A 22,962-nucleotide genomic window follows, 5' to 3' on the forward strand; every position below is an offset into this window, starting at 1 on the left:
TATGAAGCAAGGCAGAATACTAAGCTTTGAGTATATTGCTCTTCTACTTTTGCTTCACTGCAGAGGCCACAGTACTAAGAGTCGGTAGGAGTTTAAGTCTTTAAATTTTTAACATGTTTTCCTGTTTCTTTATTCAGCATTCAGTTTTAAATGTGATGAGCTGGTGTGAGTGTAGGGGGAGGGGAATCTCGAGACTGTGACTTGCTTGGCGGGTCTGTTTTCACTGAGTTGAAAATGTGTTGGATAATGAGTTTGTGAGTAGATCAATTTGTTTACATTTTTTGCAAAGGTGTAATTTTATTACTCATTCAAGCACTATTGATTTAATGCATTATAAGCAAGTTAGAGGAGGATGCTGACTTCACTATAGCTAAGGGGAAGTTTTTGTCTGGGGCTCCAGCTGCCACAGTGGTTTTTTAGCATTGCCTCAGCAAGTGTTGCACAGGTAGTTGCAAATGTTGTGGCACCTGCTTCCGTCAATGCTTTTCCTCTTCTCCCGTTTGATGCATGTTCTACAAACCCTGGGCATATCAGCTTAACATTTCCAACAATCCCACATGCTCCTCAGGGCTTTAAAGTCTGCACGGAGGTTAAATATCATGTCACAAAATTCTTACAATAACCTTGCTTAGCCGGTAAAACAGGCGAAGTACCGAAATGAAGTGCGGCCTATTGATTTCAATGGGGTTCCTCCCAGGAGTGGGAATAGGATTGTAGCCTTGAAACAATTAAGTGGTGAGAGCAGATTCTGTAAGCGGAAAGGCTGAAGCATTTGGATAGTTTTATTATTTGGGGGTGGGGGTGGAGGTGTTGAACAGTTCAATCTTAACTGCATAATTTACGCTGGTGCAAGTTACGTAAATTCCTCTGGGTTGCTAGGTCACATGACTGAGCTCCCTGAACAGTCATTTTGTGGGGCTTATGCCACCGTCAATTACACTGGCTTAAATTCTACTAGCTTGAACCCCAGCTGAGCTGGGGAAAGGGGCTTAGGCTGGTTTCAGCTTAGCCGGAGGAGGGACTTCCACAGGTGTAGCCTCGGCTCAGCAGGGGAAACCCAAAGTCCACCGAACCCAAACTCTCTCATCCTGGTCGATCTTGGGTTTAGATTGTTAATCTCCAAATAAAAACAGCATGGACTGGAATGACAACTCTGCAGCATTGCCACAGGCCTTCATTTATTAAATGATACTTTAAAAATCTGCTAAAGATCAGAACATGTATCTGAAACACTTTTGGGGTGCATGTATCACCATTTAAGAAATTTGTCTAGTTGTTCACTAGCAATTTATTCATTTGCTTGCCAGCTGAGAAGCAGCCACACGTCTACAGTACAAACAGTGTATAAGAGGGTTTAAGCAGGCTAGACAGTACCATGAACTCTAAAGTATACATTAAAAACTTCAATAGAAAGTAGTAGTGTTAACCAGCATTATTCTCTCCCTAGCAGACATTCAGCATCTAAAGGGAAGGAAATTGAATTTATGAATATTACTATTCAATGACAAACCTTGACAGTGGCCCCTTTGGATCAGTTCACTCATTCAGACTGTTGGCAGTGAACTTGAATTCCATTCAAATCCATTTAAAAAAAAGAGCAGAAAACTACTCTAGAATTCATAACAAAACAATGTAATAACAGCAACAAAAGCAGATCTCTTCTCTCCTCTAGGAGCCATGCCCTAGAAAATCATGCACAAGTGTTTCCAGGAGTACAAAAACAATAACATTTACTGAAAATGGGTGTTATGTGACATCCTACCATTAATATGGGAAATTAACAGTACAATCCTGTGCATGTTTACTCAGAAGTAAATCCCATTGAGTTGAACGTAACTTACTCCCAGGTAAATCATCTGAATAGAATTGTGACCAAAAGAAAAAAATTAAAAAGCACGTTTTTCTTTTGTAAAAATCCATGCCATCAGACTTTTTATATCCTTATTGTTTATCAAAGAGTAGCTCTTAACATTTACTTGAAGTGCAATCTTACTTGACCACTGCTGCATTTGTAGCCTTGCTGCTTATGTGGACCAGAACAGAAGATTTGGAGAGGCAGGAAAAAACCCTATTCATTGCCAGCTCCCAAGCTGGTGCAGCAAAGAGGCCCAGATTAGGGCTGTTGCTGTAATGTGATGGCAGTGGGACTGGCTCAGCATGCCGTGGTCCCTGTACTAGCTCAACCAAAGAAACACCCTGGGCAAGGGTGGTGGGGAAAGTCCCAATTATTATCACTGCAAAGATTCTGCTGGTGGAAGTGCATTAGTGCTCTCCTCACTAGTTTGGCTCTGCCTGTGACGGAGGAGGCAGATTCAGGTAGGGCTCGACAGAGGAACACTTCTGCCTCATCCCTACCCAGCATGGCAGATTGGGGGTTGCAATTTTTTTGCCCATGATAATTCACATTTAAAGTCACTTTTTCCAAAGCAAACAGCATTTATGGTCAGTTTCTTTCGTTTCGGTTACCAAATGCTATATAATTTTGTCAACTGATGAAACAGGACGTTTCCCATTAAGAAAATGTACATTGTGTGATGTGACAAGTCCACAGAAGTCTTTACCTGACATTCTTTTGCATCAAAATCATCACAGTTGCATTTTTAAATTGTGGGAGGGGGGGTTCAAAATTACTTGGATGCCCCTCTCTGCACCTGTCATATGTTACATGAAAGAGAGAAAACCTTGTGGTTTTGATTTTCTGCTTTAAGCTTCAGTCCATCATGCGTTGCAGAAGGCGTCAATGATTACCGATGTACTGCTTGCCCACCTGGATATGAAGGACAGTACTGTGAAAGGTAAGGAAAAGTATTGAGCACAAATTATAAAATAAAGACATAGCAACTAGGAAACTAACGGCAAAAGGAGTGATGGACAAACAAGCAATAAATGTGTGCTAAATTTGTCTAATCAGAAGAGGCCCATTGTAATGAGGGAATAAATTGCAACCAGGATGCGGGTGGCACTGTGGTCTAAACCATGGAGCCTCTTCGGCTTGCTGATTGGAAGGTTGGTGATTCGAATCCCCGCAATGGGGTGAGCTCCCGTTGCTCTGTCCCAGCTCCTGCCAACCTAGCAGTTCGAAAGCATGCCAGTGCAAGTAGATAAATAGGTACCACTGCAGTGGGAAGATAAATGGTGTTTCTGTGCGCTCTGGTACTCATCACAGTCCTCCGTGCGCAGTTTAGTCATGCTGGCCACATGGCCCGGAAAAACTGTCTGTGGACAAACACCAGCTCCCTCGGCGTGAAAGTGAGATGAGTGCCACAACCCCATAGTCGCCTTTGACTGGACTTAACTGTCCAGGGGTCCTTTAACTTTACCTAACTTTTATATGTTTTATTAAATAACTGGATTCGCATTCCTAATTCTCAGATGTGGTTATAATACAATAAGCTTATCTGCCCCCTTGTGACTCTGTGTGTACCATAGAATCAGAGCAGACTGCAGAAAGGTCAGCTGGGCAGTGATCACATATCCCAGCACTTTGGGGTCCTTTATGGGCTGGCAGCAGAGTGCAGCCCCTCCTCACTGGTATGGGGAACCAAAGCAGAAGCTCCAGTACTTCGTGGAAAACAAGGGAGGAGCTGTGAAAGAAAAGCAGGACCAGGAAAATGTTACTGAACTCACCCTTGGTTGGCAGAGGGTTGCAGGTAGGACAGAGTAGATGGCCTTCATTCAGGCAGTGAAAAGGCAGGAGAGCAGAAGGTGACCAACAAGACCTGTATGTTGCTGCTCCTACCAGTGAACAAGGAAGCACTGTGTCAAACAAGGTGGAGCCAGCAAGACTTGAATAGAGCTTTGCTCTTCATCTTCTGAGTCTGCAGGTGTTAACTTCCATCTCTTGGAAGATTATCGATAGGTGGTTTTCTGCCATGGTGAGACTGTCTGCCTACGCTTTGCCTTCCCATATCTGATAGAAGGAACCATTTTTCTCCATAGCTGAAAGTCTTACCAGGTTCCTACCTCTCTTTTTGTCAGTTGCCATCCCCTTGTTGAATTTCTGTGATGCAGAATGACTGCAGTGGGCTAGGTTGGATCTTGTTATTGGTAACCCTGGAGATGCCTCCGGATTGTTATGACTTTGCTATTCTTAGGAAGGGCACTTGGGGATTATATGGGGATTAAACAGAACCAGCTAGTGACCTGCTATATCTCCAAGCTATTGGGACCTGTTGCTTAACATGCTGAAGCATTTGATTATTAGGACATGCTAGAACTCCAAGATGAAAAAGTTACTGGGTATTAGTTGCAGGCCTCAAGTAGACTGTGTGGGAGCAAGCCTCCTTTGTAAGCTTATATTGAATAAAATTTCAGTGCAGCCTCTTTTTTCACTGTCAGATTAGCATTCCAAAAGCCATCATTGTTCATTTGTATAATCACATTACTGCATAGCAGTTTGATGGAGGTGTCTGCAATAAAGCTAAATGTTTAACATGATCTTAAGTAGAAAGATAGGACGATATCGACAGAATGAAATTCACTGAAGACAAGAGTTGCTCATAGGAAGAACGAAAAAAGGAGATATGTGATGAAAGAAAGTGCTTTGCTCACTTATGCCTCCCCTGCCAATGGCAGCCACCCCTCCCTTTTATACTTTGTCAAAAGTGTCACCCATCACCTGCCTGTGCTACCTGTGCTACCTCACAAGAACCACCACCTCCCTCCAGAACTTGCAAAAAAAAACCCCTCCCCCTGGACCTTGCCAAACCTCTCGATAGATAGATAGATAGATAGATCTCCAGCCTAACCTTCTATGATGATTCCTCCACAAAAACTCATTTACCCCAAGTTCATAAAACTAATTTAGTTTTTATTGTATTTTTGCAACTTGTAGATGTTCACCTGGGTACACTGGGAACCCAAGAATTCCTGGTGGATCTTGCCAAGAATGTGAGTGCCATCCATATGGTTCTCTGCCTGTTCCCTGTGATCCTGTCACCGGACAGTGCACGTGCAAACCTGGATCTACTGGCTGGAAGTGTGCAGGATGTGAACCCCGGCATGCTCGAGAAGGCATAGCATGTGTTTGTATGTATATTAACAGTACTTCTGGATCTTGGATGGCTTGTTTTGCTTTTCAGAACGTGAATCGTGTTTTTTCAGAATTTTACTGAGAATAGGCACTGCCCCTCCAATATCCCTAGAATCATGTCCTTTCTCTATCTTCCATGTCTTGAACTGCTGGTATTGGTGAGACCCAAACACAGAGAGTGGGAAACAGTTCTGCTCATACATGGGGAGGGAACAATAACGTCTGACAGCAGGCTCTTGTGCTTTACAGGGTGCCACTTTGGAAGCTCCTTTGGGCTCTAGGGTGGAGTAAATAGGGAGGTAGTTACTATTTGAAGGAAGGAGCTTAAAAGCTTCATGTATATGATCAAAACAGAAGATCACACCGGGCTGAACATGGAGCTGCCTTATATCAAAACTGTCCATTATACTGCCAGCACCTCTCCAGAATTTCACAAGGGGATCCATCCCAGTCCCTATTGGAGATTGAACCTGGGTCCATTTGCATGGAAATATGTGGTCAGCTGCTGAGAAATGAGCTTTCCCATTGTTTGAATCTCATCCAGTGGAAGGAGTAAGATGGATTTTCAAACCCCGCAAAAATATACTTTTTAAAGCTTCTATCATGGTTTTCACAGATCCTTTGACAGGTTATATGGGATTTATTTAATTTTTATGTACCCTCCTAAATATTGATCAACTCTGTCATTTTCTGATTAATATTTTCGTGGAACGTTGCCTTCTCCAGCTCCCCTAGTCATGCTGGTTCACACATGCCTAATAAAACACAGAGCTGGGTGAAGGAGTACAAGATGTTGAAGGCTGTACACTTTGATAAAAGTATAAAAATAACCACCATTTCAGCACTGACAGCACTGATAGATTTCTCCAGCATCGCTCTTCTGTGTAGATTGCCTTCTCTTTTATTATTGCTTGAATTCTGGTCACTGTGAAATTGATCCTGTATTTCTGCTTTCTGTCCTCAGCATGTGACCAATTTACTCTGATTAGCTACACTTAAGCCTATCAAAATGATAATCAAAAATTACATTGCAGAATCTGCTTTTGGATGGTTAGTCCATTCCCGTCAAAGACAAGGACAGTCACAGGTGAAACGTGAATGCAAAAATAGAAAATTGCAATTGAATAAGGACTCATCTGTGATGTTTGCTTAATGTGTTGCTAAAAACAATGGGAACAATTCTGAAGAAGTTAAAACAACGCCTGCTTGGATGGTTAAACCATCACACTATTAGAATAAATGTGAGAAGAGGGCAAGGACCTGCTGATTCTGCTTCCTCTATCACCTCCCCATTGTCCCATCATCCTCCACACATTGGAGGAGAAGGTCTGGCCTGCTGTAATTCTAAAGCTCTGTGTGGCTTAGAACCCTGATTGTGCAGGTACAACAGGCTTTCCACTTTGTCCTCCAGGCAACAATGGGGGTGGCATTTAATTTTCATGGTTGGCAACATAATTTGCCAAGCATAGAGTTGGCAAAGCTGTTTTCTGCAGGGTTCAACTAAGCCAGGCATAGGCAAACTCCGGCCCTCCAGATGTTTGGGACTACAATTCCCATCACCCCTAGCTAACAGGACCAGTGGTCAGGGATGATGGGAACTGTAGTTCCAAACATCTGGAAGACCGGAATTTGCCTATGCCTGAACTAAGCATTTGAATCCCCCACAGGTAACTCAGTCACACAGCCAATCCACTGGTCTTGAACTCACTGCCTGTCAACTGATGGGCATTGACTGCACCCTACTTCCTGCAAGGGTCAGCTGAACAGTCAAATTTCCTGTGGAGAACTTGGTTTGCAGCCTGTCAAGCCGTATCTGTATCTACCTCCCCCCCCCCCCACCTGATAGGGTGTCAGATGTGGGCAGATGAGAGTGGTTTTCGGGAAACAACCTCGCAAGCCAAATTGGGACCCATTTCAGGCCATTCCATTTGGCTGGTGGGCCAGAGGTTCCCAACCCAGCTTAGAAGGTGACCCACGCTCTGAATTCAGTTAGCGTTCAGATGGCAAGGGCTTGCTAAGCAGTGAGAGGCAGCTTTCTGCCATGATTGAGGTTCTTAGGATTCTGGCCTTGGAGAACACTTTTCTTTTGAAAATGACTGATGAGCTGGGCAAGAGATAGGGCAGTATCCATCTTAAGTGCATTTGCTGGTGCAAAGCCTTCTGGTTACACAACAGAACTACCCCTCTCCTCTCCCCACAAACACTCCCAAAATCTGCCACGGAGGCTTGGAGGGGAAATCAGCTTCAGGCAGGAGGCATGGGGCGAGAAGAGGGAGCAGAACTTCCATTATGCAACCAAAAGTCCTTGCATTAGGACAAGCGTGGGGATCCTTTGGCTGCCCAGAAGTTGCTGAACTACAACTCCCAACAGCCCCAGCAAGCATGGCCAATGGCCAGGGATGGTTGGAATTATAGTTCACCAACATCTGGAGGGCCAAAAATTTTCTACACCTGTGCTATGGGAAGCAATTCATTAGATAATGCACATAAGATTTAGTTTTCTTTGCAAGCGGTTTTTTCTTTTTTAAAAAAAGACTTCCTTGTTTTAACAAACATGCTTTCTTGTGAGGCATGTCACATTTAAGGCAACTCTGAGGTGTGCTGTATTTGGTAAGTGAAGCAGATTTGTGAGGAAAAGCTTGTGCTTGCTGCTAACTCTTTACTGAAACATTGCATGATTTTTTTTTTGTCTTTCATGTGTGCACAGCAGTAATGATCTGGACATAATGCTGCATTTTCTAATAGTGAACACAAATTTATACTGACAGTTTTATATATTAAACCATAGAAATATTTAGTCATGTATAAATTATGTAATTAGAGCCTTGAAACGTTTTCAGTACGTTCCAGGCTGCATATTGGAGTAACATTCCTCTGTCTCTTTTACTAAATTGTGGAACTTGCTACATCTTCTCTTTTCAACCCAATTATCTAGCAAGAGGTGTTAATGCATGATGAATGTTCAGTGTGCACGTTATAGGCAACAGTTGCTTGTTCATTCTGAATATTTTCATGTCTTTATAAGCCATTCAGGATTTGTTTTTTGTTTTGTTTTTCCTATCATGCTGAATTAAGTTGGTTTTCATTTGCATCCCATTTTGCTATATTTATTGCCAGCTATTTCAAGGTTAACTAGAAAAGGGTTACTTAAACAAAAGAGTATACATCAGTGTTAAGTAGGGAAATCTGTTAGTATGCAGCTATCTGTTGGTCCAGCACAACAAAGTATTTTTATATTTTTTTTTAGGATTCTAGGTCTTTCAAATAAAACGGTATTCTACTATTTATTTGATTTATAGTTTCTGAATGCCTGCCTGACAGATCTGTCTGACTCCTTGACCAACTAGAATAGAAGTTGGTATATAAAACACAGAGCCCAGTGTTAAAACTATATGTTATTTATGGAAATGTGCTTTCTCTTTGTGTTCCATACGCAAGCACACAAATGAGAAGACTTGCACCACTAATAGGTTTTTCTGATGTGCATGCATAAAGTAGAAAATATTGCCCCCTTACTCAAGCAATTATAGTGCACTTCAGTTCAAGCAACAAATTAGTGGGAGGACTGTATGGAGTGGAAAGGAAAAAGAACTTAGTGAGGAAAGGAAGGAGCTGAAAATAACATCTCCGTGCTTCCTTGTGCAGCTTGACAGTTGCCTTCTCATTGCACTAAATCAATTTGTCTCCCATCCAATGATTTTCCTTGCTGTTGTTTCTACTTCTGCAGCTAAACGGGAGCTTTTAGTTCCATGCTGGCTGAAGCAGCATCATAGCTGCTTATATGAGAAAGAGTTGACATGAATTTGACTGAATGCCAAGAAGTATAGGAAGGGATAAAATTTGTGCATAGCCCCCCATCCTGCTCAGTATGGTAGTAGAAGTAATATATTACTTATACCCCAACCATCTGTCTGGGTTGCCCCAGCCACTCTGGACGACTTCCAACCTAATAAAAAAACAGCAAAACTTCAAACATTTAAAAATTACCAATACAAGGATAACTTCAGCTGTCTTGGTGGGGGCGGGGGGAGTACAGTTTTGTGTTTTTATATACACATTTAAACAGGGGCTCCAAAAACTACTCTGCTCCCAAGTCATTTCAAAGAGGCTCTACAATGGAGTCCTGTGGTTAACTCTTGGCAGCCCTTGACTGGTCATAATGATTGAGTTTTGGAGAAAAGACTGGAGGGAAGATTATCATCTGTGGTTAATGTCTTGAGTAAGGGCTCTAGAATAATCCCAGTTAGTGGTTGTGGGTGTACCATTATTTAAACACAATCCTTAATCATCTGTACAGTGGTACCTCGGGTTTCATACACTTCAGGTTACATATGCTTCAGGTTACAAACTCCGCTAATCCAGAAATAGTACCTTGGGTTAAGAACTTTGCTTCAGGATGAGAACAGAAATCATGCTCCGGCGGCGCAGCGGCAGCAGGAGGCCCCATTAGCTAAAGTGGTGCTTCAGGTTAAGAACAGTTTCAGGTTAAGAACGGACCTCTGGAATGAATTAAGTACTTAACCCGAGGTACCACTGTACTGGGAAGGTCTGTGGTTCTGCAGCCCTTCTATGCAACCCATGTGTTGCAAACACGAGCAAGCCCTTAATTCTACCGATGACAAAAGGGCAAATTGTTTTACATGCATACATTCTGCTTTAAAAATTTGAATTAAGGTAATTTTAGATTGTCTAGATTAATTTTCCTATGGCAGAGACTTTTATTATTAGTCTCCTTAATGAGAACATTATGATGTCTCATGCATGATTGCATTATTCACCTGCTCTTGATTCTCAAGTTTATTTCCCTCCTTATTCTTCACTTCCAAGGTCTTACCATTTTGCTTTAATTTCCCAGTGTGTTTTGTACTTCTCCATTTCTACCACCTTGAGCCCACCAGTCTCCTGCTCTCTTACCATTTTTTACACCATGCTCCCTGGTTATCCTTATCCCCGGAATGGTCTCATTGGCATAAGTTTGTCCCTCTCACAGTTTCACCACCCCACCCCACCCCGATGCTGTACCCCTACTGTAGTGCTGCCTTCTGACATCCATGCATTGTGTGTGGTAGTCTGCAAAGGATCCATACATACACTTGCAGTTTGGGTGCCTGCACAACTGGGTGTCCCAGCCATGTTTATATACTATCCCAGGAAAACTGTGAGTGCCCTACATGCAAGTAATGTGTGAACAGGGCTTCCCTTTTCCCTTTAGGCCCCAACTCAAAAGTCCCATTTCTTTTATGAAGCCACACTACTGGCATTAGTCCCAATCAACAATTGAATTTAGCCATTGTGAATTAAATGAATTTGCTTGCATTCATCCTTGTTGCCCATGCCTATGCCCACCCATCCCCATGTTATCTCTTCCCTCTCTCCATCCAAATTGAGATTATAAGCTCCTCTGGACTGTGACCTGTGGTTTGCTTTTGTGACTTTATAAAATGCACTATATACTGAATTCCCCCTATACAAAAAAGCAATAGCTGAAAACACATTGTAAATCACAAAGCCCTGTTTTCAAGTTGTTGACAATTAGATATCCCATTTTATCCCATCTGCTGCTCACATCTTTGTTTCCCTTCCTTTTATTGCACCATGGGTTTTTAAGGCGCCATTTATTGGAGTTTAGTGGCCTTATATTTTGGAGAACTTTATGGGCACTGTAAAATATTTCTGAGTTGAAATACCAAGCATCTGCCTCAAATATTTAGCAAGAATAAATATTCTTTACTGTCCTTTCCCACAGTTTGTGATGACGAGTGCACTGGAGTCCTGCTTCGTGACTTAGAATCTCTAAACCAGATGGCTTTGAGTGTCAATCTCAGTGGCCCGCTACACCCTCCATATAAAATGCTTTATTCGTTTGAAAATACGACCCAGGAATTAAAGGTATTCTCAAAACCATCACCAGCTTTAGATTTCACATCTGGATAGAGAGGCCAGCACACATGTTTTTGTTGGCATGTGAGATTATGTTTAGATCAGGATGGGTGGGTGGTGTATTAATGGTTTGATTACTTAGTTTAAGCATGCCACAGTGGTTAAATAGCTATTGCAATAAATTATTAGGAGGATTAATAAGTAGAAGATGCTATAGTAATTCATGTTTCTTCTCTTGGACGGAAGGAAACAAAATGCAATGAAATGTGTGCCGTTAATGTCACAAAATGACTCTTAACATTTGATAAAGAAAAGCCACATTACATGTTTATCAGTGCAGTGTCTACTCAGACCCATGAATATACTACTTGCCCTCTTTTATGAACATGCTTTATGTGTCAGCAGCGGCAATAATTAAGGTCAACAGAGCAGCTTCATTCAGGAATGCGTTATTTCTGAAATCCATAATGTAAAATGTTTGACTTTATTTCCTCAGCATTTACTGTCACCTCAGCGAGCACCAGAGAGACTCCTTCAGGTGGCGAAGAAGAACTTGGATACTCTTGTGACAGAGATGGATGAGCTTTTGACAAGGGTGAGCCCAGAGGGTAAAGGGTTAGATCCCCATTTCATTTTTAAGAAAAGTGTTTCAGGGCACATTCTTATGTTACTGGAGCCACTTCCCAAGGACCCCATCTCATGTTGTTATGCACAGGGCCGTCTTTAGCATATGCACCGCCGGGGTGCAAAGATCCGCCCAGCGCCCCCAAATTTAGTTTAGCCCCCAAATTAACTTTTATTATGCTTATGTCACTATTATCATTTGATAAATGGCGCTCGTGCCTGCGCAGCTCCAAAAGGAGTTTTTTTGTGTGTGTGTTTTTGTTTAAAACCAGCTTTTCTAAAGAAGGCAAAGAACACATTGGGAGTCAGTGTAAAGACTCCACACATATGAGGTGTCTGAAAGATGAGACAGGCGGGCATTGTGCACATGTGTGGGAGAGCCATCTCGGGCAGCCTTTTGTTGTGGGAGCAACCTTATTTCTAGAGGAGCTGGGAGGGCCCTTGCAAGTGCATATATACAAGTTCTTCTTCCGGAGCCTGTGCACACTCCCATCGCTAGATAGGCACAGTGGCGTAGCGTGGGGGGTGCAGGGGGGGCCGGCCGCACCGGGCGCAAGATCTGGGGTTAGGGCAAATCCACGGGTTAGGGGGCGCAAATCCACGGGTTAGGGGGCGCAAATTACTTGTCTTGCCCCGGGTGCTGACAACCCACGCTACGCCACTGGATAGGCACGTTCTCTTTCTGTCTGTCTCTCCCTCTTTCTTGTCACTCCCCCTCCTCCAAGCTTTGGTGAGCAAGACTTTCCAGAGTGCTCTCCCTGCAGCAGCATTAGCAGGCAGGTGGCGCGAGATCAGTCGTGTCAAAGGTTTTGCTGACTCCGCTGCCGCATAGCAGCTCAATAAAATACACTTAGGCGACTTCAGCGGCAGGCACCTGGCACCCCCCAGAATTCTGCACCCGGGTGCCCCGCACCCCTTGCAACCCCAGGTAAAGACGGACCTGGTTATGCCAATGTCTGTATGCAGGGTGTTCTAAAGCTTCAAGTGTTCTAAAGCCCCATACAAGCAGCATCATGTGAAATGAGTGGGTGCAAATGCCCCAGTCTCTACCTCTGTTGTTGCCAGGGTCACCCTCCATGGCTTGAAGGGTGGACTTCTCAAACGTGGAGCCCCCTGTTCTTATGGAGGCTCTCCTTGCTATTTAGAACTCTGATTGCCTCGGTTCTCCACCACACAATGCTATTCAAGTGAGAGGTTTTAATGCCTGAAGAGGGCTAGGAAGTCATGTGGTATGGGTGGTAATAGGGATACTTCACACACTGCTCTCAAGGAGAACGTGACACAATTGGTGTAAGAATGGTGTTCAAATGATTCTTTGGTTGATTAAGAAATAAAGCCTCTGCTATTTGTCATGCTATTTGGGATGTGGGTGGCGCTGTGGGTTAAACCACAGAGCCTAGGGCTTGCCGATCAGGTCGGCGGTTCAAATCCCCGCAACGGGGTGAGCTCCCGTTGCTCGGTCCCAGCTCCTGCCCACCTAGCAGTTCAAAAGCACATCAAAGTGCAAGTAGATAAATAGGTACCGCTCTGGCGGGGAGGTAAACGGCGTTTCCGTGTGCTGTTCTGGTTCGCCAGAAACAGCTTAGTCATGCTGGCCACATGACCCGGAAGCTGTACGCCGGCTCCCTCGGCCAATAAAGCGAGATGAGCACCGCAACCCCAGAGTCGGTCACGACTGGACCTAATGGTCAGGGGTCCCTTTACCTTTACCTTTATTTGTCAATATCAAGATGTGTTTTGCTCTGGTGCTACGATTAGACACACAGGTGGCCCAAGACATTTTCACGCCTGAAGCAAGATGCCATGCTGCTGCCCCCACCATGTGGGGTAGGGACGTAAAGCTGTGCAAGGGCTTCGCCCTCAAGCAAAAGCCATTGCAAAGCCTTGCTGCCTAGCACAAGGGTGGGGCAAACTCTGCAAGGGCTTCTTCTTGGCAAGAGGGGACGCGTTCCACAGAGCTTTGCCACCAGTCGCTCTCCACTCCTAGGGCCAAATGGGCCAAACAAATACTCTGAGAGCCTCACATAGTCCATCAAGGAAAGTAGAATTAAAAATAGAGAGCAATGGGAAGGGGTGTCCATTCCAGATCAGAACTCTGGCTTGGGAGTGGAGCTTCCATTCTTTGTTCTTTCTGTGGTCCTGTCCTGGATCAGGTCCTGTGAATTTAAGTGGCCCAGGTTTAAGTACAAAGGTGTTAGACAGTGACCTTGGTTTATTTCAACAGCTAATTAGACACCATCTCAGCTGCTTTCTCATTCTGCCTAAGGGTTATATAAGTGTACGTTGAAAGCTTATTTTCTACTATAATAGAGGCTGGTCAACCTTTTTTTGACAAGTATCAGCTGTTTTGTACCTGTGTCCTACACCATGCAATTGTGTCAATAGCCAGAAAAATAGAATGAATAGAATGTGATTTGTCACAAAGTAACACTGTTATTTTCTACCAAGGGCTGCTTTTATAAAGCCCTGGAAGGAAGATACAGGCAAGGCTTTGTTTCGCTTTTACTTCAGTTTGTCTTTTTTTATATTTGTGCTAGCATTTGTCTGACCTGTGGAAATAAAATAAAAACACTTTTGTTTATTCCAGTTTGTAATCCAACAGAGGCACAGCCAGACAGAGAAAATCGTGTATTCAAATCAAATCTCAGTTATGACTTAGAGCCTATCAAGCAACCTTCATTTAGAAGAGATGAGGGAGAAATCTTGTTATTAAAAACGCCTTTATTTTGTAGGCAGTAAAGTTCTCTTGAGATGACACCTCTGTTGTTTGTTATTCCTTTTATTAGTAAAGACTCCAAACTGTGCAGAAATTGGAATTTCATTAGTCAATCAGGTAGTAAGAATTTATATTAATATAAAGTGTGCCACCTAGTGGTGAAGTAGCCTAGGTCTTATTTCAACCGTGATTTGGTTTAGGTGCTTGTTTGAACAACGGGAGAAGAACCTGGGAGGGAGGTGAATGATTTAACTTGGAGGTTCAACATTTTATATATATAAAAAATAAAAATTGTATCCTTGATGCTGGGAGATAAAAATCCCACTTTGTAAGTAAACACTGCTTGATATAACACACTGTATTTTAGAGAAAATGAGTGAATGTCTGTTCCCTATCAGAAACTGGGAATAGCAGGTCTTAGGCACTATGCCTCTCTCAAATCCATAAGATGTTGATGGTTCAAATCAATAAATCCCCTGTTTGTTGAACACAGAATCTCAGTGAACCAGTCAAGCCCTGTCTGCAGGGGTATAGTTACCAGGGATAGATCTTTTAACTGTTAGATCATGAGTTGGCAAACTAAGGCCCCTGGGCTGGATCAGGCCCACCTGGGTCCTAAATCCGGCCCACACCACAAAGCCAGAACCCACCACGAAGCCGAGACTCCCGGTGATGGTGATGGGAGGAAGTGGTCGAGCGGCGGTGGCTCTGCCAGTCAAACGCTGTGCCTGGTTCACCTCAGCGGCATTTGATTGGCACAGACGTCCCCCGCACCGCACTGAGGTAAATCAGGCGTGGTGTTTGATTGGCAGAGCCACCTCTGCTTAGCCTCTTCCTCCCGCCGCCGCTGCCCTGGTGCTCCTGTGGGCCAGAGAGCGGAGCGAATGAGCTTCACGAGAAGCAGCGGCGGCAGCAGCCCCTGGGAGGGTAAGCACAGTGCCTTCTTTCTCTAGGCGGGGAGAAAGCCCGTTTCACACCACCACTGCCAGCCCTTCAGTGAATGAGGCAGGTGGCAAACCAAGAAGGCAGCTGGGGCTGGGGCTGGGGCTGAGGGTGGAGAAGGACTACTTGCCCCCAGTGGCGTAGCGTGGGGGGTGCAGGGGGGCCGGCCGCACCGGGTGCAACATCTGGGTTTAGGGCAAATCCATGGGTTAGGGGGTGCAAATCCACGGGTTAGGGGGCGCAAATTACTTGCCTTGCCCCGGATGCTGACAACCCACGCTATGCCACTGCTTGCCCCCCTCACAGTGTGCATAGGAATTCGTTTTTAAAAAAAATAAAAACATAGTCCGGCCCTCCACAAGGTCTGAGGGATAGTGGACCGGCCCCCTGTGGAAAAAGTTTGCTGACCCCTGTGTTAGATGGTCAGGCTAAGAAGCAGAATAAGAGTGAGGAGGAGGAAACAGGACTGCAGCATCAGATATGCATGCTCCACGTCTTGCCCCCCATCTTACAAAAAAATGCTGTCAAGTACGCAGTTTTTATATTTCCCCCAACTATCAGCAGTCAGTTGCTCAAGCCTCAAGCCTTCTCCTTTCAAATTCTTGACCCCAAGTTGTCAGCACATGGTCAGAGAGACGTTAGCCCTGTAACACTGGTGAAAACTATACTGTTTAGACAGAACCTCTCTAACACAAGTTTTCTTTGTTAACCTGTCAGTAGATATTGATGTTTTATTGATAATTTTAATGTGGATTTTATTCTCATATTTTGTACTCTGCCTTGAAATATTTGGGGGGTGGATTATGGTTACATCAATAAATAAACACGTTTTGATCTAGGGTCTTACTCTGGAATGAAATTGCACTTGCAGGGACCAGGGACCTTATAGTTCTGAGGAGATTATGTATTGTAGGCCTTGATGTGCATGTTCAGCCAGTTCTGTTCTGTAACACAGAAATAACAAACTTCATGAGGTATCTAGCATTTTCCATTGCTTCTTTTCTGGTAGCAGTGTGTACTTTTCTAAGCTAAGCATTGATTCCTCCCTCATAGCATTTAGAATGGATACATAGCTTTAATGTTGAAAGCATTAAAGACTTTGAGAAAACTAAAGGTACAAAAGTGGAAATGCAGTCTATAAGCAAAAGGTAGGGTTTATTCTTTGACGCTTGTCTGGAGGCATCAAAGTTTTCTTATAAAAGAAGGCGACACATGAGTACATGCATACATTATATTCCTTGATGTGGAAAGAACTTACATGAATGAATAGTTCATAAAAACATAGGGTTGCATCCAGTGTTTAACATGGCCCTTCAAAAATCAATGGGCATGACTAACTTGGGTCCATTAATGTCAATGGGTCTGCTTTGAATAGAACGTAGTTGGATGTAACCCATACTCAACTTATTAAAAAGCATAACAAGAGTGTAAACAGCCTGTGAAGTATCCATTGCGAGAATGATCTGGAGTGTAACTTTAGTGTTCTGTAAGTTACACTGAAATCAATAGGGCTGAAGTGGCTAATAAAACACTAAAACCTTCATGGTTTCAATAGACTTCAGTACTTTCGCCATGGATGGAGCCTGACGTGTGCTAAGAATGATAGCTTGTGAATGAAGTCAAAGAAAAAGAATGTCATCTGGGATCTCTTTGTGTCCTGTTCCAGTATGTGTTCTAAGAACCCAGAATAAAGCCTCGGATGCCTCTTTAATGGTAGAAGGGAGTAATAAAATGTAATTGTGTACTTGGGAAGACTGTGTGTCACTTCCAGTATATCTGATCAATAATTCATTGATTGCCTTTTGCTTGAGGTAAAGTTTCCAAGTAGATTCAGACAGATGGAGTATCTTCTTGTCATGTTCATTAATTACACGTTTCTTTAATCTGTATCGCCAGGCGACCAAGGTGACAGCAGATGGGGAGCAAACTGGGCAGCACGCTCAGGCAACTAATGAGAGAGCGAAGATGCTTGGACAGTTCATCAAGGGCACCCTCCAGGCAGCAGAAGGTATCAGAGAAGGGGGAGGCAGGCAGGCAGTGCCAATAGCCTCTTGAGAAATGTAAAGCATCATGTGTTGGGACTAAGAACACGAAAGCACTGAAAAAGAGTACATGAGCCGAAAGAAATCAATCGATTAAAATGCTGGACTTCAAATCTGTTAAATGAAAAAAACCTATATAGCCAAATAATTGCAGACTTCCTGCAATCTAAGGGGTACCGTTTGCTACAACTGTTGGCAGATTGGCAATTAAAAGCACAGAGTAGCAGAAAAATTGAAGATTCTCCTTCAGGGATGTTCAGGTTCTTGAAGAATAGCTAGTATGATTAAATAACTAATGGGGAACTTCTGCTTTGCTGTTGTTTATTTTCAAGGCAGTGAAAATTACATTTGGGAGGAGAAAGGGGTGGGGAAAGTCCTCTGTTGTTTTAGCATTCTGTGTGGTGCATTAACGGTACATTTTTAATTTCTCAAAATGGCTTTAAAAATGCATTACTACTTACTGTTAATGAACATCTGCTATTTAGCATTTGCAGATGACAGCTAGCCATACATATGCGCTGGGACTTAGGCATTATGCCCCTGCAAGGTGCATGATTTTCTGAACTTTAAATTACAGTTGAGAGCCATAACTAAAGGTATCAAGTCATTTTGGGTGGGGGGTTGAAAATAAGAGAACACCGTGCATAAGTAATAAACAAAAAGGGAGCAAAACAACCACATTATTATAAACTTGGTACAGCACAGTCATTGTTTGAATTTAGATTTCATAGTCTGGCCTCCGTTGTTCTCTTCCTTCCTGTTCCTAGTTGATCTTTTATTTTCCAGCTAAAGTAATCAGAACTGCCTGCAATTTTCACTACTCCAATCCACCTAAGTGCCTGCTCAGCAGCCATAGCTGCACAACTAAATCCATAGCCAATAACCTATTGGCTGTTCAGTGGCATAGGGAGAATACAAGGGACTAGACCCAGTCACCCTCTTCCCCCCCCAAAAAAAAACCCCAGATTGGCACATCTACACACACACACACACACACACACACACACACATATATATATATATATATATATATATATATATAAGATCCCACACACCCAGCCCTGAAAGCTAAATTAAGAGGCGAGAACCTTGCTGAAGGCCTTCTTTGCACAGGTGATTCTTCATTTAATAAGAAATATTGGAAAGGCCCTTAGTGAGACGGGGGGGGGGGGAGGTGACCTGCAATTTCCTGCTAAAAACCTGACAGCAGTTAATAGGAAATGCTTCTCATTGAAACCCTGGATAGCTGCTGCAAGCCAGAGTAGACAATTTTGGTCCAAATGGACAAAGTCTAACATAGTATAAGGCAACCTAGGAGGCTGTGTTTTCAATTTTCATGGTGTTACGAATGTCTCTTACATTCACAAAAACCTGGATACTAATAAATTAACATTCCTGTCCTAAATGCATAGATGATTATAGCATTCTTTTGGGGGAGTTTCCTCTGAAGCATAAGCTTCACACCATCCCAGACACTTAATTTGATGTAACGAGTCTTAAGTTCAGGCTCTCTAGCATTATTTATAGTATTATAATGTACCAAACATACAATGATGAATGCTTTATGTATACTGTTGACTTCTTGCTCTGCCCTAAGAAGTCTCCATACAATTATTTCTCAATCTATTGCAAATTAAGGATTGCCTCTAACAAACAATCTTTTAACATAATCGAGACCTTTCACTAAAATTATTTCCTCAGTCTCCAAAGTTTCACTATTTATATTGTCCCTGATAATAATTTAACCCCCCTGTTTGCTTCAAATCCCACCTTTTCTATAAAGCTTTTAGTACAGCAACCTAGTCCTCATATCCCACTCTAACCAAGCTTACTTATAGCCCAGTTCATGTATTCTAAATCCTGAAAACAATATAGGAAAGCTGGATTGAGCATACTATCTCTGCCCACCATGTCACTCTCCGTGAGGTGGAAGAATAACTTCTGAAACAGGAAACCTACTCTGTTCACAAGGACCTGTTTTGCATGATTTAGAACCATAGAAAATCAGGATTCTAAATCACACAGGAAAGCTACTTGAGTAGAGCAAACTCCTAACTTTGGGATTTATTCTTCCAAGTCATGGTAGGTGATTGGGGGTGGGGGGGTGGAGCAAACATCCCCACTCTCCCAGACATTCATATTGGGGTTTCTGAGTGCTTGAATATGGCTCAAGTATAACCAATAAACATATATTTATTGTGCTTTAATTGTTGTAACCCTCCCTAGGACCTCGGGGTGAAGGGTGGGTAATAAATGATAATAATAACAATCTTCTGTTTATCCCTGCTTCCATTTCCATTTCCTCCCCTTCCTCTGTTTTCCCTTGTCTCTCTTTGTTGATATATATAATTTGTCAACTTTTCTGCAGCTGCAAACGAAACAGCTTTAAAGCTGAATGAGACACTTGGAACCCCAGACAAGCCGCTGGACAAAAGCCTTCAAGAATTGCAGAGGGATGTTGACAGAATGATGGCATTGCTCAGGAAGAGAAAGCTGGATGTCCAAGAGAAGGCAGCCCAAGATGAGCTAGAGTGAGTAGCAAAGCAATAAATATAAATGAGTTAACAAATAAGTTCTAAAGAAAATGACTGTAATCTATTCAGATGTCAGTGGAACTTGAATTTTCAGTAGTGGTTCTGGTCCACTCAAATAGACAATGAAGGCAGGGATAATAGTAAGGATTTATTTTCTGATTCAGAAAACTCATAGTCATTTCTCAGCATTGGAAGATTTGCTCTAAGTAGCCAAAAATGATTAAACTTACCCAGAACCTCCAAAAACCTGGTTTGTACTGGCATTTTTGGATACTTGGAGCCTTCAAATTTATTGTCTGGATTAATAGCTTTAGAAAAGCACCAACAGTAGTTGCCTGAGGTTATCTCATACACACCCAGCTATGCTGACCTGACCACTTCTTCGACCGTGTTCCTAGAAATAAATGTTGGAACAGTGAGGCACTGGGCAGGTCCATCTATTTCACCTGTACAGAATAGCTCTTTTTCAAGCACACAGATCTATTTGCCAGCAAACATATTCCCATAGATAAACTGTTTGTTATCGAAAAGATCCCCATTACTATTTCCACATTAATTTATGTCTGATTTCATGTCATTCTTTTCCCTTTGCAGTTTCCCTTTTCATTCTAAGTGCATGACTTGAGAATAACTCCTATTGATTTTGAGGGAACTTACATCTGAGTAATGAGTTTAAGACCACAGTGTAACTCATTATATGTAACTCTACTCCTTCTAGTACAGTAGTTCAGTACAATAGATAGCTGACATAGAGTTTGTTCCATCCTTCAGACAAAACTGGAAAATACTCAGAATCTCAAGCCTATTCTGCTATTCTACACTGATTACTTTGAAATAACCAGTCAGATCTTTGGCTATAGTAGCATGTAAAATTAAAAACATAGGTGTACTGTGATTTTTTGTTTCGTTTTAAGGTTAAGAGTGTTCTATTTATTTCAAACAGGAGGGCAGGGGTGAGAAAGTAAAACAGGAATAACAGGACATGGGAGATAAAAAGGAATTAGTGTGTGAAAATATAGGGCAGGAGTCAACTAACCCATTCAATCAGAGCAAGGATATCTGCTTGTGCAGCAGGACTTTCCCTGTTTCCTCATTCTGTGTGGATGATATTGGTTGCCAGCTGGGTACTTGTAACATGGAATGGCAGCTTCAGTTGCATGGCCTCCATGTGTCTATTCCAGTGATCTGACCAATCCAGGAGCTCTCCAACTCCAAGGTAGTGCTGAAACTTGAACTAACCGGGGCCATCTTACCCATAGGCGCTAAGGGTGCAGGGCACCCGAGCGCCAGGCTCTCATGGCGCCAGGCTGAGAGTCCGGGCCCAAGAGTTGAGTTCGGGGAAGAGCCCGCCGATCAGTTGGAGTGCCGCGGCGGGCTCTTCTGCTGCGGACGGCTCTGTGCCGCGAGTTCGGGGGCGACCAAGCCAGCAAGACGCTAAGGTGGCTGGCTGGCTCTGCTCTCCTGCATGCCTGGGACTGGGCAACCTGGGGGAGGACACCAGGCAGATCTTTGCACCCCGGCGCTGCATATGCTTAAGACAGCCCTGGAGCTAACCACAACCTAGAATAGCATTCCATATCCATATTGGTTAAATAACACATCGGTTAAAGGTATGGGTTTTTTCATTCATTCAAATAGGGGTAGAATTGACCCCCCAAAGCCACAAGAGAAAACATAGATTTTTTCACTAATTTGAAGCACCACATGGCAACTTGCATTTCATTATGGTTGAAGACTATCTAAAACAATTTGTTAATGATTTCTTTATAGTGCTATCAGGGTGCATTTGACCCTGCTTGTAAACTGAAGGTTAATGAGAAGACTTCTGTTAACTTGTTGAAAAAACTATATGCAAAAAAATAAAAAATGAAGTTGATTGCAAACATTGGTTTGCAACTTTGCAAATCTGCAATTTAGGCCACAATCAGTCAACATGAAACCTCTTTGGAATAGCGTTTTTGCTTTGTTTTTGTCCTCCAAATTAAGCATGGCAAGCAGCAGAAAGTTAGATTTGCTGCTGATGTTTCTGGTTTGGATTTAGACATTCATCACATATTTATTTATTTATTACCAATATTACAGAGTTGGAATAAACACCCAGAACTGAGGGGATCCAGGCAATTTTGTACTGTGTTCTAATAATTTGTAAGAAAATCTAACCCGAGTCCATTTTAAAACAGACATCATAAGTACATGGAATCATAAGTATGGCAGGCATATTAACAATACCGTGTCTCATACTTTACAGAGCAGCAGAAGCCCTCTTAAAGAGAGTGAATAAACTGTTTGGAGATCCTAGGAAGAGAACAGAGGAGCTCAAAAATGAAGTCCGAGACAAGCTGGCAGACTACCAAGATAAAGTTGATGATGCTCTAGACCTGCTGAGAGAAGCAACCAACAAAATTAGGGAGGCAAATAGACTGTCTGCAATCAACCAAGGAAATATGACATCTGTGGAGGTGAGATGCCCCACTCTGACTGTCTAACTATCTACCACATGCAGATTCTCTCAGAATCAGAAATGTTTTTCCCTCTGCTTTTAAAACACTACAAGCAGATTTAAAATCTTGACAAATTAATTGACATGTTGTTTTAATTCCTAGTTGGGGGACTAAGTTAAATTACTATTGATGCCAGAATGAAATGAAATGGAACTTAAATTTTTACTCTAGTGAATAGTATGTGATCTACGCATGTGTATATTATAGTACAGATGGAATATAGCAACCCAAGTAGTCATGGCCCCAAACAATCATTGTTCTAAAATCTGTGTTGAGACTATACACAGACCCAGCCAATCAAGATTTAGTATTAGGATGGATATACTTCCTCATTCTGTCTTGTTCTCAAGTCAGGAATTAAATGGGCATATGTAAATTCAGATTCTAAATCAAACTACCCTATATCTTTTATTGTTAGCAACTGGTATAAATGATTTCTCTTGATTTAATTTTAATTGCGAAGTCTTGAAAGCACATTATACCATACATTAACAAGTGCTTAGCCATGACAGTAAGAGTGAAGTCAACCTCAAATGAAGACAAATGTTTCGGTTTCTTGTTTGTTTCAGTCTTTTCTGCCTCAAGGCTGTTATGAGTTGCATGATGCTAGCTTCCATAAAATACTTGGGGGGCCTGAAGGGCTAACCATCGCCATTCCCTAAAGGTAGATCAGTTGCTTCTTCAAGGTAGA

At 42.7% G+C, this 22,962-nt stretch overlaps 1 protein-coding gene across 13 annotated transcripts in view; it reads left to right on the top strand.

The window, feature by feature from the left end:
• LAMA2 (laminin subunit alpha 2) overlaps positions 1-22,962 on the top strand; it is a 359,840-nt gene that overhangs the window by 257,428 nt on the left and 79,450 nt on the right. For 7 of the 13 annotated variants that reach the window (XM_083607541.1, XM_083607530.1, XM_083607529.1 and 4 more), the window contains 7 exons: positions 2,709-2,795; positions 4,835-5,028; positions 10,779-10,921; positions 11,409-11,507; positions 17,091-17,202; positions 19,605-19,767; positions 22,019-22,229. In XM_083607541.1, coding sequence (XP_083463667.1) covers positions 2,709-2,795; positions 4,835-5,028; positions 10,779-10,921; positions 11,409-11,507; positions 17,091-17,202; positions 19,605-19,767; positions 22,019-22,229 — 1,009 coding nt within the window. The remainder of the gene's footprint in view (positions 1-2,708; positions 2,796-4,834; positions 5,029-10,778; positions 10,922-11,408; positions 11,508-17,090; positions 17,203-19,604; positions 19,768-22,018; positions 22,230-22,962) is intronic. The other 6 variants (XM_083607532.1, XM_083607533.1, XM_083607536.1 and 3 more) reach the window with 1 other exon arrangement.

Source organism: Podarcis filfolensis (genome assembly GCF_964270895.1).
Source record: "Podarcis filfolensis genome assembly, chromosome: 3".
NCBI classification, from domain to species: domain Eukaryota; kingdom Metazoa; phylum Chordata; class Lepidosauria; order Squamata; family Lacertidae; genus Podarcis; species Podarcis filfolensis.